At 42.2% G+C, this 15,259-nt stretch overlaps 2 protein-coding genes across 2 annotated transcripts in view; both read right to left on the minus strand.

Moving 5' to 3' along the window:
* The window catches only part of LOC132216097 (zinc finger protein 501-like), a 182,584-nt gene that overhangs the window by 85,687 nt on the left and 81,638 nt on the right, over positions 1–15,259 (minus strand). The window lies entirely within an intron of this gene.
* LOC132216107 (zinc finger protein 595-like) overlaps positions 163–15,259 on the minus strand; it is a 96,694-nt gene continuing 81,597 nt past the window's right edge. The window contains exons 2-6 of the mRNA XM_059665198.1: positions 11,555–11,663; positions 9,604–9,750; positions 6,364–6,490; positions 4,718–4,791; positions 163–3,393 (exon numbers count right to left, since the gene is read on the minus strand). Of these exons, the coding sequence (XP_059521181.1) occupies positions 1,936–3,393; positions 4,718–4,791; positions 6,364–6,490; positions 9,604–9,618 (1,674 nt within the window). The 5' untranslated portion in view covers positions 9,619–9,750; positions 11,555–11,663 and the 3' untranslated portion in view covers positions 163–1,935. The remainder of the gene's footprint in view (positions 3,394–4,717; positions 4,792–6,363; positions 6,491–9,603; positions 9,751–11,554; positions 11,664–15,259) is intronic.

Consider the following 15,259-nt stretch of genomic DNA (forward strand, 5'->3'; position numbering starts at 1 on the left):
TCTCTGGGATTCCTCTTGGAAGAATGACCAATAACAAGCAATATTTAAGTAATTGACAATAAAATCTGTTTAACAAGGGCTGAGTCCATCCCAAGAAAGAAGGTAATGAGGTAACACAGAAATTCTTAATGAAAGTCAAGACAAGAAAAATCATTCCAGTGATAAAGCACACAGAAGCCAATTTATTATAATCCAAAAATTAACATTCATATTCAAAGTCTAGAATCCAGCATGGAAGCATCAATGGTCACCTTCCTACTTCATGAATATAAAGCAAGATATTGCCAAATTCTGAAGTCAGTTATCGCATTAGTAAACTTCTAAATTGCGGAACAGAAGCTACAGAGGCCAGAGGGCTCATGTGGGAGAAGAAGAGGTTTAGATGGCATTGTTAAAGCGCTGCAGAAAAGAGTATCAGCTGAGTAGAAAAATGAGAAGAAAAAAAAAAAAAACACTGAGAATATGAAATAGGAAATGAAAGAAATAAACTTAATTTTCTGAGTTCAGCTAGGAGTGCAGTTTGGAAAAAGATATCCTCTCTCCAATGCAGAGTTCATGGCAATTCTGCATCCTGGGTATGAAACATCTCCTACGTTGTACTACAACATCACTGATATAGGATGTGAGAGAGAAGGGAGAGGGAGAGAGATAGAAACAGCAATGTAACAGAATCATCTATCAGCTGCCTCTTGCATGAAAACTACTGGATATCCAGTCCACAAACAGGGCATGAAACTTAATCGGGAAATGAACGCTGACTTCCTGGTTCATGGGTCCATGCTCAACAACGTAGCTTCATAATGCAGGCAACCCCACTGCTGATCGAATTCGCACATAGTACATTTATAGGTGATCCCTCCACTACGAGTTCTCTGTGTTGAGTAAGACAACAAGGACAATTAAAAGTTGTGCCTCATTCTTCACCTTTGTAAGGCTTTCCTTCACAATGAATTCTCTGATGTTAAATAATACTCCACTGACAAGAAAAGGATTAACCTCACTCATTACATTTGTAAGGTTTCTCTCCAGTATAAAGTCTCTGATGTATAGGAAGGAATACACGCTGACTAAAGGTTTCCTCACAATTTTGTTTCCTCTTTCAAAATATATTTTTATTGATTTCAGAGAGGAAAGGAGAGTGCTTGAGAGAAATATGTATAAGAGGGAATCGTGGATCAGCTTGCTTCTACTGGCCCCACTCTGGAAATCGCTTCCACAACCAGGGCCACTGCCCTGACCAGGAATTGCACCCTGACATTGTGGTGCGTGGTCGAAGGTAAGCCACCAAGCCATGCCAGCCAGTGCTTTCTCACATTTTCTACAGTGTAAGGTTTCCTCCAGTATGAAATCTCTGACGTTTAGTAAATTTTGAGCTGTGGGTAAAGGCTCCAGCCTATTCTTTACATTTGTAAGGACTGTCTCTGTTAGGAAGTCTCTCAAGTACAGTAATACCTGAATGACTTTTCAAGGCTTTTTTACATTTTTCACATTCATTAGGCTTCTGTCCAGAGTGAATTCTGTGATGTTCAGTAAGTTCTCACTGCTGGTCAAGGACTCACGAAACTCTGCACATCTCTAAGACTTCTCTCAACTACGAAATCTATGCTGTCTAGTATGGCAGAAACAGTAAATAAAATCTTTGTCGTACTTTCTATATTTAACAGGCTTCTCTCCAGTACGATCTCTCTGCTGTGCAGTAAAGTCTGAAGACCTACCAACAGATTTGCCACATACTCTACATTTATAAGGCTTCTCTCCAGTGTAAACTCTCTGACGATAATTTACGTATGATGCTACAATGAAGGTTTTCCACATTCTCTACATATATGGTATAAGACGTCTGAGGACCTTCTAAAGGCCTTGCCACATACTGTATATTTACAAGGTTCCTCTCCAGTATGACCTCTGTTATGTGTACTAAGTTCTGAAAAGCATCTATATTTTGCCATATTCTCCATATTTATAAAGCTTCTCTCCAGTATGAACTCTCTGATGCGTAGTAAGGTGTGAGGACCATCTATAGGCTTTGCCACATTCTCCACATTTAAAAGGCTTCTCTCCAGTATGAACTCTCTGATGCTTAGTAAGTTCTGAGGATCTTCTAAAGGCTTTGCCACATACTCCACATTCATAAGGCTTCTCTCCAGTATGAACTCTCTTATGCAGAGTAAGTTCTGAGGACCATATAAAGGCTTTCCCACATTCTCTACATTTATTAGGCTTCTCTCCGGTATGAACTCTCTGATGGGCAGTAAGGTGTGAGTACCATCTATAGGCTTTACCACATTCTCCACATTTATAAGGCTTCTCTCCAGTATGAACTCTCTGATGCGTAGTAAGGTGTGAGGACCTTGTAAAGGCTTTGCCACATTCTCTACATTTATAAGGTTTCTCTCCAGTATGAACTCTCTTATGCGGAGTAAGTTCTGAGGACCATCTAAAGACTTTGCCACATACTCCACATTCATAAGGCTTCTCTCCAGTATGAACTCTCTGATGTCTAGTAAGGTGTGAGGACCATCTAAAGGCTTTGCCACATTCTCTACATTTATAAGGCTTCTCTCCAGTATGAACTCTCTGATGTGTATTAAGATGTGAGGACCATCTAAAGGCTTTGCCACATTCTCTACATTTATAAGGCTTCTCTCCAGTATGAACTCTCTGATGCTTAGTAAGGTCTGAGGAGCTGCCATAGGCTTTGCCACAATCTCTACAGTCATAAGGTTTTTCTCCAGTGTGAATTCTCAGATGAATGCTAAGGGTAGAGCACCGGTTAAAGTCTTTGTCACATTCTGAACATTTATAAGACTTTTCTCTGGTATAATTTCTATGATGTTGAATATGTCCTGAGGGCTGACAGAAGCCTTGCCCATCTTCTCTGAGTTTGTAAAATTGTGCAGTAGTATGAATTCTTCCCTCATGTACAATAAGAGAGGAATGACATTTAAAGGTTTTGCCACATGCTTTACATTTGTAAGGCTTCTCTCCAGTATGAACTTTCTGATTTAGAGTACAACCTGAATGCCAAGTAGATATTTTACCAGAATCTTTACATTTATAAGGTTTTTCTCCATTATGGAATTTTTTCAATTTATTTAGATTGAATATTTGACTGGAAAATCTACCACAAGGATTCCACTTGTCAGCCTCCTCCCCCAAATGAATATTCTCTTGTTTTGTGTAATTTGAAGAATAATGAAAAGACTGGACACATTTACTTTCTTTGTGTGTCTTCTCCACAATAAGAATAACCTGATGTACATTGTGATTGGGCATTTGGTCAAAGACTTTTCCACTTTTATAACGGTCCTCTACAAGCTCCCTTCTCCATTGATGATTAAAGTTTTTCCAATGTTCAATCCATTGATAACTGCTCTCTCCATTATAGGTACTCTGGTGATAATGGGAGATAGAAAGGCCGACAGTTATAACTTCATTAAACTTGTACACTTGTTGCATAAGAACCAGTACGTGATACTCATTAAACAAAGAGGGTTGTATAGAAAAAGCTTTCCTAATTTATTAAAATTTTACACAAAAATAAATACAAAACATTGTCAGAGAAAGAAAAATGAATCCTGTTTAAAAGATTGCCAAATTGCCCAGCAAGCATGGCTCATTGATTGAGCTTCAAGGTATGAGCAAGATGGTCATGGTTCCATTCCGGGTGAGGGCACAAGACCTGGGTTTAGAATCGGTCCCCAGTATGAGGAATGCAGGAGGCAGCCAAGAAATGATTATCTCTCATCATTGATGTTTGCCTTTCTCTCTTTTGCTATGTTCCTATCTAAAATCAATAAAAAAATATTTTTTAATTAAAAAAATAATAAAAATACCTAGCCTAATTGGCTCAGTGGATAGAGCATTGCCCTGAGGACTGAAGGGGCCCAGGTTCAATTTCAGTCAAGGGCACATGCTCAGATTTCGAGTTTAATCCTCATAGCGGGCATGCAGGAGGCAGCTGATCAATGATTCTTTCTTATCATTGATGTTTCTCTCACTCTTTCCCTCTCACTACTTCTCTGAATTTAATAAAAATATATTTAAAAGTAATAATAAGCCCTGGCTGGTTTGGTTCAGTGGATAGAGCATCAGCCTGCGGACTGGGGGATTCCCAGGTTCAAATTCCAGTCAAGGGCATGTACCTTGGTTGCAAGCACATTCCCAGTAGGGAGTGTGCAGGAGGCAGCTAATCAATGTTTCTCTCTCATCAATGTTTCTAACTCTCTAGCCCTCTCCCTTCCTCTCCGTAAAAAATCAATAGAATATATATATTCTATTTTATATATACATAAAATTTCCAAATTGAGTACATTTAAATTTTATAGGTATATCATAAATCTCTACATTTTAGAAATGATTGCATGAAAATATAATCCCACCCTACATTTTAAGCAATTCAAAGGATTATTTACACTACAGACTACAATTCCTAGTTTTTCCAGATTTCCTTTCCAAGAATGCATAACAGTAAAAAGTTGTTTTCGACTTTCACCTTCAGAAACACATTGATCTGCTAATGGAACTGACTTTAATATGGGAGGTTTCCCAAAAGCATAATACTCTTGACCTGTATAGGTAACAACAATTTTATTATGATAACTATTCCAGATTAGTTCTGTTTATATTAATTCCCTCTCTTTTCATCACACTCTTCCTCAAATTCCAAGGCTTTTATTAAGTGTACATTATCAAAGTGACACCTTTTATATCTTACCAGTATTATTTCAGAGAACAAATCTTGTATTCCGGGCTTTGGAATAAAGGCTGGGTCATCTTCTGATGACATACCTGAAAGATAACAAATTTTCAAGTTTGACAATCAGGTGGTGAGTGTTGAAGTTACCAGCAACTATAGGCCAATGACAGTTTTGAGTACTCCAAGACCCACTGAAGGATTCAACAAAGCTCAAGATAGGTACAATGAGGAAAACTCACATCAAAGAGGGACAAAGAGGTGCCTACATTTGCAAATGATACCTGCTTAAACCTCCTGGCATGCAATGGCAATATTACAAAAACACAGCAAAGCTATCATTCAGAATTGAAGGTCAGATAAAGAGCTTCACAGATAAGAAAAAGCTAAAGGAGTTCATCACCACCAAACCAGCATTATATGAAATGCTGAAAGGTATTCTTTAAGAAGAGGAAGAAGCCGAAACCGGTTTGGCTCGGTGGATAGAGTGTCGGCCTGCGGACTGGGGGGTCCCGGGTTCGATTCCGGTCGGGGGCATGTGCCTGGGTTGCGGGCATATCCCCAGTGGGAGATGTGCAGGGGGCAGCTGATCGATGTTTCTCTCTCATCGATGTTTCTGGCTCTCTATCTCTCTCCCTTCCTCTCTGTAAAAAATCAATAAAATATATATTTAATAAAAAAAAAAAAAAAAAAAGAAGAGGAAGAAGAAAAAGGAACTCTTCCCATTTGCCACAGCATGGATGGAACTGGAGAGCATTATGCTAAGTGAAATAAGCCAGTCAGAGAAGGATAAATACCACATGATCTCACTCATTTGTGGAATATAATGAACAACATAAACTGATGAACAAGGACTGATCCAGAAATGGAGAGGCATTGATTGGACTGTTGGGCCTTGGAGGGAAGGTAGGGGAGGATGAGGGTAAGGGGGAAAAATCAACCAAAGGACTTATATGCAAGCATATAGGCCTAACCAATGGACACGGACAACAGGGGGGTGAGGGCATGAATGGGGGGGGGGACGGGGTAGGGGGTAACGTGGGGATAAGGACACATATGTAATATCTTAATCAATAAAAAATATTAAAAAAAAAGAAAGAAAGAAAAGAAAATGGAGTGTGAATTTTGATAGAGGCTTTCCCATTTCCAATCCAGGTTGTACTCTGGCCAGAAGACATGTTAGAATATTAAAATATTCTAGAAAATGATTTTCTAAAATATTTTCTTATAGAACCTCAATAATTGTAGGCAACATGTAATGTGTGAGTTCTTAATTCACATATATCACAAAGCCTTTCTTTTATACCCCAAGGACACCCAATTTGTTCCTTTTTTTAAAAAAAATGTATTTTTTTTATTGGTTTCAGAGGGAAAGGGAGAGGGAGAGAAGGAGAAACATCAATGATGAGAATCACTGATAGGCTATCTCCTGCACGCCCCCATTGGGGAGCGAGCCAGCAACCCTGGCATTGGCCCTGTCCAGGATCAAACCTAAACCTTTCAGTCTGCAGACCAGTGTTCTATCCACTGAGCCAAACGAGCTAGAGCTCAATTTGTTCCTTGAGAGCAAGAATCTAGCACCGAAAGCAGAAGCCCCTAGAGATGTTAAAATAATAAAGGAAAACCCTGCAGGTGGAGTAGGAACTCGGGAAGGAAGTCATCCTCACCCAGGGAGGCCAGGTTGCTGCAGTTCTCCACCATCACATCCAGGTACAATTTCCGCTGAGCTGGGTTCAGGCATTCCCACTCCTCCTGAGAGAAATGTATGGCCACATCCATGAAGGTCAAAGGTCCCTGAAAGAAAATAAATATTTACCAAGAGGTCACCAAAAGAGTTCAAGTTTCACAACATGAAAACAGTGTTAGAAGAGGTTGGGACCTATGGCAGTATACTGAATCACCTAATAAGATCACCTTGCCCCAGTAACTTTCCTTGATATGATTTCGAACACTGAGAAATGAGGATGACATATGTCCACAAATCCTAGATATAGATTTACCTTTACAGGAAAATAAACTTTACAATTAAGGCAAAGCCCTAGCTAGTTTGTCTCAGTGGATAGTGTTAGACTGTGCACTTAAGAGTCGTGGGATTAATTCTCGTTGCAAGCTCAATCCCTAGTAGGGGATGTGCAGGAGGCAGCCGATCAATGATTTTCTCTCATCATTGATATGTCTCTCTCTACCTCTACCTTCATCTCTGAAATAGATAAAAATATACTTGAGAAAATAAGAAAAAAAAAAATAGCTGAAATAATGTTAAGAGTTTAAGCACAGAGACAAACATTTTACAACTATGAAATCAAGGTGGTTTAGTGATTCTGTAAATCTTATGAATCTATTTGTGTGTGATCCCCATTGTGTTTTATAAACAAACTAGTGGCCCGGTGCATGAAATTCATGCACATTAAAAGGGAATTAATCAGAGGAAATATTTTAATATTGCTATTTGCCCTTTCCCTATAATAGAAATTTCTGGCTGGCCCCAACCCCATTGGGCAACACCAAGACCTGTCCGGCCCCACCCCAGTCCTGCCTGGCGGGACACCCAGCCTCCCATCCCGGTGCTGGGGAGGGGTCTGCGGCCTCAGGGGGATCCCCAAACCTCGCCATGCAGAGCTGGAGACATCGGGACCCGCCTCCACAGCTCCACACTCACGATGTGATGGATTGTGACAGCATGAGGGCATCACAGCCTGATGGCATGAGGATGTAAAGACCATTTGCATATTAGCTCTTTATTATATAGGATAAGGAGAGAAACATAAGGATACAAAACAAGTTAAACCAGGGGTGGGCAAACTTTTTGACTCGAGGGCCACAATGGGTTCTTAAACTGGACCGGAGGGCCGGAACAAAAGCATGGATGGAGTGTTTGTGTAAACTGATATAAATTCAAAGTAAACATCATTACATAAAAGGGTATGGTCTTTTTTTTTTTTTTTTTTAGTTTTATTCATTTCAAACGGGCCAGATCCGGCCCGCGGGCCGTAGTTTGCCCATGGCTGAGTTAAACCTACTTTCCTTTTTGTGGTTGTAAATCCTCACGTGGGGAGATTTTTTGTATTGAGTTTTAGAGAGCGGACAGCAGGGAGGTAGAGGGATAAGAAGGACAGAGAGAGAGAGAGAGAGAGAGAGAGAGAGAGAGAGAGAGAGAGAGAGAGAGAGAGACATCAATGTGAAAGAGACACAAAGATACATGGATTGGCTGTCTACCACAGATTTCCAGGAACTACTTGCCCTGGACCAAGAATCGAAACCTCCACCACTAATCCACAGGAGCCTGGGGGAACTAATATTTATTATCAGTACAATTCTTTCAAAATTTTTATGTATCATTAGTGGAGAGCTATTTTGTAGACATTTAATGAAATTGAACATACATTCATAATATCATTCTTGGAAACTTTCTAGAAAATACAAAAAATGACCATGTAGGGTATGTCCGTGATGGGAGTATAGAATATAACAAAAATTTAAAGAATCAAGGCCTGATTAGTTAAAGCTCCCATGAAAAAGCCAATGATCTGTAGGAAAGAAAAGTAAGTCCTTCATTTTCCAAAGGAAATGCAAACTACGAAGTGGGACATTTCCAGATGTGAAGCGATGGTCTCTGCACAAATGTCATTAAATCACTACTACAGCCTTGTTCCTGAGAAAGGGAGACTATTAACTATACAGTGAGGGGAGCACCTCTGCCATGTGAACATCAGGTGGACTGAGACAATGGGCATCAAGTTACTGAGGCACACAGAAAGCCAGGTCACCACTGCTGTGACATTACTGCCAAAAATACCTCAATAAAGAAGGAATTATGTGGAAATGATCACAAATAAACATTAATTTTTCCAAGTGTCAATCCACGGGTACCTCTCATGTTCTGTAAGCTAATAGAATATTTACCTACTAAGTCTTTCGTACTAATCTAGTGAGCAAGTCTCTTCTATTTACTATTTACTCTTCTTTCAGAACTTTCTGAGCTATCCTGAGCAGTAAAATGAGCATTTTCTTACCTCTGATCAAGAGCTGATGCTGTAGCCACTTGAACCTAAAACCTGCCTTTCCCTTCTTCAAGACACAAGAGCCTCTGACCCCATCCCAACATGGATGTTATATATGGCTGCCTTCCCAGGTGGATCTATCACTAAAGGGATGTTCTGAGTAGTTGAAAGTCATTAATTAAAGGAGGGAATGCTTCTGGACCTTGGGGAGGCTGCACAAAATGAAGGCAGAGAAGCCTCTGGGAAAATGGAGAGAAGTATAGCCGGGCCAGTGTGGTTCACAGGTAGAGTGTTAACCAGGAGGGCAGGTTTCCATTCCTGGTCAGGGCACACGCAAGGTTTCAGACTCCATCCCCAGTGGGGGGTGTGCAGGAGGCAGCTGATCAAGGATTCTCTCTGCTCATTGATGTTTTTCTCTCTCTCCCTCTCCTTCTCATTCTGAAATCAATAAAAACATACATTAAAAAAGAGAGAGGGAAATATAGAAACTGCTGACACTGACTATCATCAGAAAAAAGGAAAGAAATAAGGAAAGGAAAACAACTTGGAACAGAAAGAATATCAGAAGTAGAGAAATATGGAGAGGAAGGCGCCCCAGAGAGACCAAGGGGAGCTGCGATGGAGAGGGGTTCTGGTGAACAGAAGTGGGGCAAGAAAGGGAGAGGCACTTCAGACAAAGAGACTGGTTCAAGGAGAATTGGGGGAGCAGGTGCAGGAAAAGAAAGGGGGGTTTAGGAATGATGGAGCAGAGGGAGAAGCAGCACTGAGTCATCCAACTGTGGGGAAACGGACAGACTGTAAAAGGGGCAGCAGAGTAGACACAGGGGTGGGAAGGGAAAGAGAAATGTATCAACAGATGTTCAAGGAAAAGCAAACTTAGCCACTGACACAGGACACATATTTTACCTGAGAAGCAGCCATTTAGTCCTGGTCCTGGTCCGGATCTGGGTTGTTTTCTCAGGTGACAATATGTTGAGGAGTCACAGAATGTGCCTTCAAAAGCACCCCTACAGCCTGTTAATCAGCTCATCTCACACTCACAGTCAGAAGGACCTGGAAATGAGGAAAAGGTTAGCCCCTCCTGTCCTGTGTCACAGGGGAGAGTCAGGAGAAATGAGCTTCTACATGGAAACCACACTGGGAGGTGCTTTTTTCTGTCTTCATGTGTCAAACACTTCCACAAACTCCTACAGAAATGAGAACATGTGCTGCTCCGCTAAATCCTCAAACCCAGGAGAGCACCTGTTACCTCCCTTGAAAAAGCCTGCCCTCAGACCCATGACATGGCACCTTTTACTAGTTCCCTTCTGGGATCTGCGAGGCTCCCCCAGAGCAGTTTTCCGTAGCCCTGGGTAGTAGACATCACACCCAGCACCCCTGAGACCTCTGGGTAGCGGGAGGGGTTGAAGCAGGAACTTGTACACGTGCAGGTTTCCCAGGCAGATTTCCTTCCTCCTTTCCCAGGGAATTACAGAGAATAGATAGATCTTCATGCTAAAGCCTTTGGGAAAAGTTAGCTATTGAAATATGCTTATCAAATGACTTCACCATGAATAGAGGAGGGTCTATGTGGGAACCAATTTCTAGTTCAATCCAGTCCATCCTTTAATATTTTTAGAGAATGGACAAGAAGGACTTAGGGGAACGTCTCCTTTATGGTTCATGGACACTAAATCAACAAATCCCACATAAAGGGAAGGAAAGAGGAGCTGAACATTAGACCAACTCAAAAAACTAGCTTCTGACTGTTGATATCATTGACATCTTTACCAAGTGCACCCTGAGATCGCCTCGTATTACTAAGTGCCAATAGATGTCTCGAGGTGTGATAAACAGTAGAAAGGATGCAGGGCTCAGAATCTGAACCACACGTAATACATTTAAAACCAAAAACAATTACGTTGTTTCTTTTAATGTAATGATTTCTAGGTTTAAAGTTTTGAAAAGGGAGAGACTGCCTTATATTAACAATGATAAGAAGTGCTTGTGAGATGTAACCAATGCTGATTTCAGAACTAAATGACTATTTACATGAATTGAATATCAGAGATAGAAAATTCAAATCCCTGGGAAAGAAAAAAAGAACCAGTGCTTCTAATATTCCTTCATAAAACATCAGACTCAGTCATCTCTTATCCCAGGTCACCTCCTTTTTGCATTCCCAGGAAATAACAAGGGGCCCATCAGGAACATACCCATCAGGAACATCTCTCCCTCTGCGTGATTAAGGTTGCAAAGGGTAGCAAATAATTATAAAATATTCATAAGCTTTATAAATTGGAGATCTGTAATTCTTATTCAAATCTGTTTAAACAATTCACTTGTTAAATTAAACATATAAGCCACAAGCCGATATATCACAACTTAACCATCCACATCCCATCAGCTCACCTCTGACCCAGATCAGGGTTCCCCTCCTTCCCACTACTATGTATTTCTGTCTATGGATCTGTTTTTGTTTCCTGTTCCTTTTCTCTCCAATGTTGTCTTTTCCTATGTTTTTTGTTTTTGTTTTAATATATATTTTATTGATTTCAGAGAGGAAGGGAGAGAGATAGAAACATTAATAATGAGAGAGACTCCTTGATTGCTTGCCTCCTGCAAGCCCCCCAGGGGGGACTAAGCCAAAAAACCAGACCAGGAATCGAACTGTCACCTCCTGGTTCATAGGGCCACCTTCCACCACTGAACCACGCTGACTGAACTTTTCCTATGTTCTGTCTCCCCACCCCCTGCTCTTTTCCCCCTTTTCTCTATTTCTGTCCCTACTCCTGCACCATGGAACTCCTGAAAACTATTTCACCCTCAGTTGTTCTTTCTCCCTGGTCTTTCTGATTGCTCCCATCTACATACACACCTGGGTCTTTCTCTTCCCATTTTTGTGTCCCCTCTGCTGCCGGTTACAGTCTGTCCTGTTCCCCACAGTTGGCTGACTCAGTGCTGCTTCTCCCTCTCCTCTGTCATCCCTACAATTTAAAAAAATAAAAAAACTTCATGAGTATTCACAGCAGTTTCGGTAACTGAGAAGAGTAATAAAGACAGGTTAAGCAAGTAAGAAAAAATACCTCAAATAATGTTAACATTGTATGTAGAGTCAGACACATCTATGAGAACTATCTACAATAATAAAAGTGTAATATTCAAATCGACTGAATGACAGAACAGCAGGACTCTAGACGACCACACTATGATACACACTGGTGCCAGGTGATCCAATGCAGGTGCGATGTGATTGGTCACAGGCCCAGCTATCGCCCCATTAATCACCCTACAGTAGGAGGCCCAGGCCACTGGCCAGTAGAGCAAACAATCAGCTGGGTGGGCTCTACGTTTGCCCGAAAGAGGAAGGCCCAGGCCACTGCTGGCTGTGACGGATGGGCAGGGTCTACCTCTTTGGGGCGATTGATCCTGGGGCACCCAGACTGTGAGAGACCGCAGGCCTGGCCGAGAAACACACCCCCCCCCAGGTGTAAGAATTTTGTCCATTGGGCCTCTAGTGTACAATATAAAAGAGATAGAAAACAGAACTGTCATGTCAATGAACTCAAGATTATTTTGTGAAAGGACACATATGTAATACCCTTTGTAATACTTTAAGCAATAATAAAAAAAAAAAAGATTGTGATTCCATAAATTTCATGAATCTATTTGTGAACGATACCCTTTGAGTACTATAAACAAAATATGGTGAGGACTTGACATAATGATAGAAAACAAACTAGACCTATTATTTCTTAGGCATTCATTTATGGGAAAACTAGTGGCCTGGTGCATGAAACTGTGAACGGGGTGGGGGGTAGGGGTGTCCCTGAGTCCAGCCTGCACCCTCTCCAATCTGGGACCCCTCAGGGGATGTCCGACTGCTGGTTTAGGCCCAATTCCCTCTCACAATCCAAGATTGCTGGCTCCTGACCGCTCACCGGCCTGCCTGCCTAATCGCTACTACACACTCTACCTGCTGGCCCTGCTCAACCCCAAATGCCCCCCGCCCCCTCTGGCCTGATCACCCCCAACTACCCTCCCTTCCTGGCCTGATCACCCTTAATCGCCTCTGCCTCAGCTCTGCCACCATGGCTTTGTCTGGAAGGACGTCCGGAAGGTCTCCCAGTCTAATTAGAATATTACCCTTTTATTAGTATAGATTTCAGTATATCATTAGTGGAGAGCTACAATCATAGAAATTTTTTTTTAAATTTATTTTATTGAATTTTTACAGAGAGGAAGGGAGAAGGATAGAGAGTTAGAAACATCAATGAGAGAGAAACATCAATCAGCTGCCTCCTGAACACTCCCTACTGGGTATGTGCCCACAACCAAGGTACATGCCCTTGACTGTGGGAGTGTCCCTGTAGATCCCGCAGCAAACTGCTGGTTCTGGGTGCGTGGCCACTGTGACCTCTGAATGTTCCTCTCAGGTATGTTGGCAGTTGCTGGGGAAATGGAACCAACTATGGTCAAGGGTAGTCTGGGAAACGGGGCAAGTTAATATTAGTAGTCGGGGCAACGGGGCAAGTTGATTAATAATACCTTGGTAACGGGACAAAAATTGACTAATGAAGTTTTATGTAATTCACTTGTTTTAGTAACCGCACTTAGCAACAATGATTGATTGTATAACTTTGAAGGAAATAAGTAGGTTAGAATGGCGACCAAAAGGTGCCGTTGGCCATTCACCTGCATGTTGTGTAGGTGTCCTATTTTCCTTTCCACAGCTGGTGCCCCGTGTGAGGAATCCAGTGCCGCTTGCCAAGCGGAGCAGCGTAGGTCCGTGGAAAGACAGGGGAGTTCGATCGGAGGGATTTCGGCGGAATCCGAAAGAGCTTGGGTGAGTAGCCTTCAGGATAAAAGAATGGGGAATTCCATGATTAAAGATAAACAGCTTTTTTTAAAGCTTATCCAGCAGTTGCTTCGGGCGACTGGCTGTGTGTGATTTATTGATTCTTATAGAGCAAATTCATTATCACTGTCTGTGGTGCCCGGATAAAGGCACGCTGGACGTGGAGGTGAGGAACCGTGTGGGCAGTACATTAAGGAGAGAGCAGGAGAGAGGCAGTGCGATGGGAGGTTCAGTTTTAGGAACCTGGGCTTATATTACCACTGCTTTGCGGCCCTTGCAGCCAACTCAGGCGCCTATTACAGCAGCCTTGGTGTCAGAAGAACTGGAAAAAGCAGATGAGGAAGGGGCGGATAAGGAAGGGCCTCAGATAATGACGGACCCTCTGGCTCCGCCGGATTCTAAAAATCTTTCCCCTGGAGATGAGATTATTCTCCCTTGCCAGGAGCCTAGGCAGTTGGTGAGCTCCTCCAGGCGGAACGGCGAGATGACAGTGCCCTCTGGCTTCCCCCTGTATCACTCTCACTGGCGCTGTCCACCATAGCCACAACGGCTTGGGGAAGGAGGAGCGGGAGGCTGCGGAAAGCTGGGCTGCGAAGGGGTGGGCGCAGGGCGAGTGCGGGGAAGCGCCAAGCTGAGTGCCTAACACCAGGGCACAGGCGCAGAGCGGTCAGAAGGCAATGTTAACCTTTTAGAGTTATTTCTTTTACTCCTTTAGAGAATGCAATGACTGTTTTTACTAACAGATCAGGAAATACTGGTGTAGCTGGGATTTGCTGGAGTAAGCATAGAAGCTAGAAGAAATTTACTGCTAAGAAATATTCCAACACCCAGCGAGCTGAGAGAAAAGCTTTAATTTTAGCATTACAACACTTCCCCAATTCTTCACTCATATCACTAGCACCCCCTATAATCCCACTAGTCAGGGGATTATAAAACGTGCCCATTCTACCTTGAAGGTTATATTGTTAAAACAAAAAAGGGGGAGTAGAGGGATGACGTCTAGACTATCAACTCTGCAGTGAGGGGAGCGCCTCTGCCACGTGAACCTCACATGAACTGAAACAATGGGCATCAGGTGACAGAGGCACAGCACAGGACAGGTCACCACTACTGACAACACTGGCAAAAATACATCAATAAAAAAAAATTGCGTGAAAATGATCACAAATAAACATAAATTTTGGAAGTGTTAATCCACATGTACCTCTCATGTTCTATAGGCTACTGGTACATTTCAATACCAAGTTTTCTGTACTAACCTAGTGAGCACGTCTCTTCTATTTACCCTGCTTTTCAGAACTTTCTGAGCTATTCTGAGCACTAAGATGTGCATCATCTTTTGTTTTTAATATATTTTTTTATCGGTTTCAAAGAGGAAGGGAGAAGGAGAGATAGAAACATAAATGAGAGGATCATTGATTGGCTGCTTCCTGCATGCCCCCTATTGGGGAGAGAGCCTGCAATCCGATCATGTGCCCTTGAACACAATCAAACCAGGGACCTTCGAGTCTGCAGTCCAACGCTCTATCCATTGAGCCAAAACAGCTAGGGCATATGTGCATTTTCTTCCCCTGATCTAGAGCTCATGCTGCAGCCACTGGAACCTAACACCGACACCTGCCTTCTTCACTGATCCCAGTAGGGATGTTAGACATGGCTGCCCTCCAAGTTTGATCTCTCACAAAAAAAGATGTTTTGAGTACTTGCAAGTCACTAATTAAAGGT

The sequence above is a fragment of the Myotis daubentonii genome, chromosome 15, assembly GCF_963259705.1.
Source record: "Myotis daubentonii chromosome 15, mMyoDau2.1, whole genome shotgun sequence".
NCBI classification, from domain to species: domain Eukaryota; kingdom Metazoa; phylum Chordata; class Mammalia; order Chiroptera; family Vespertilionidae; genus Myotis; species Myotis daubentonii.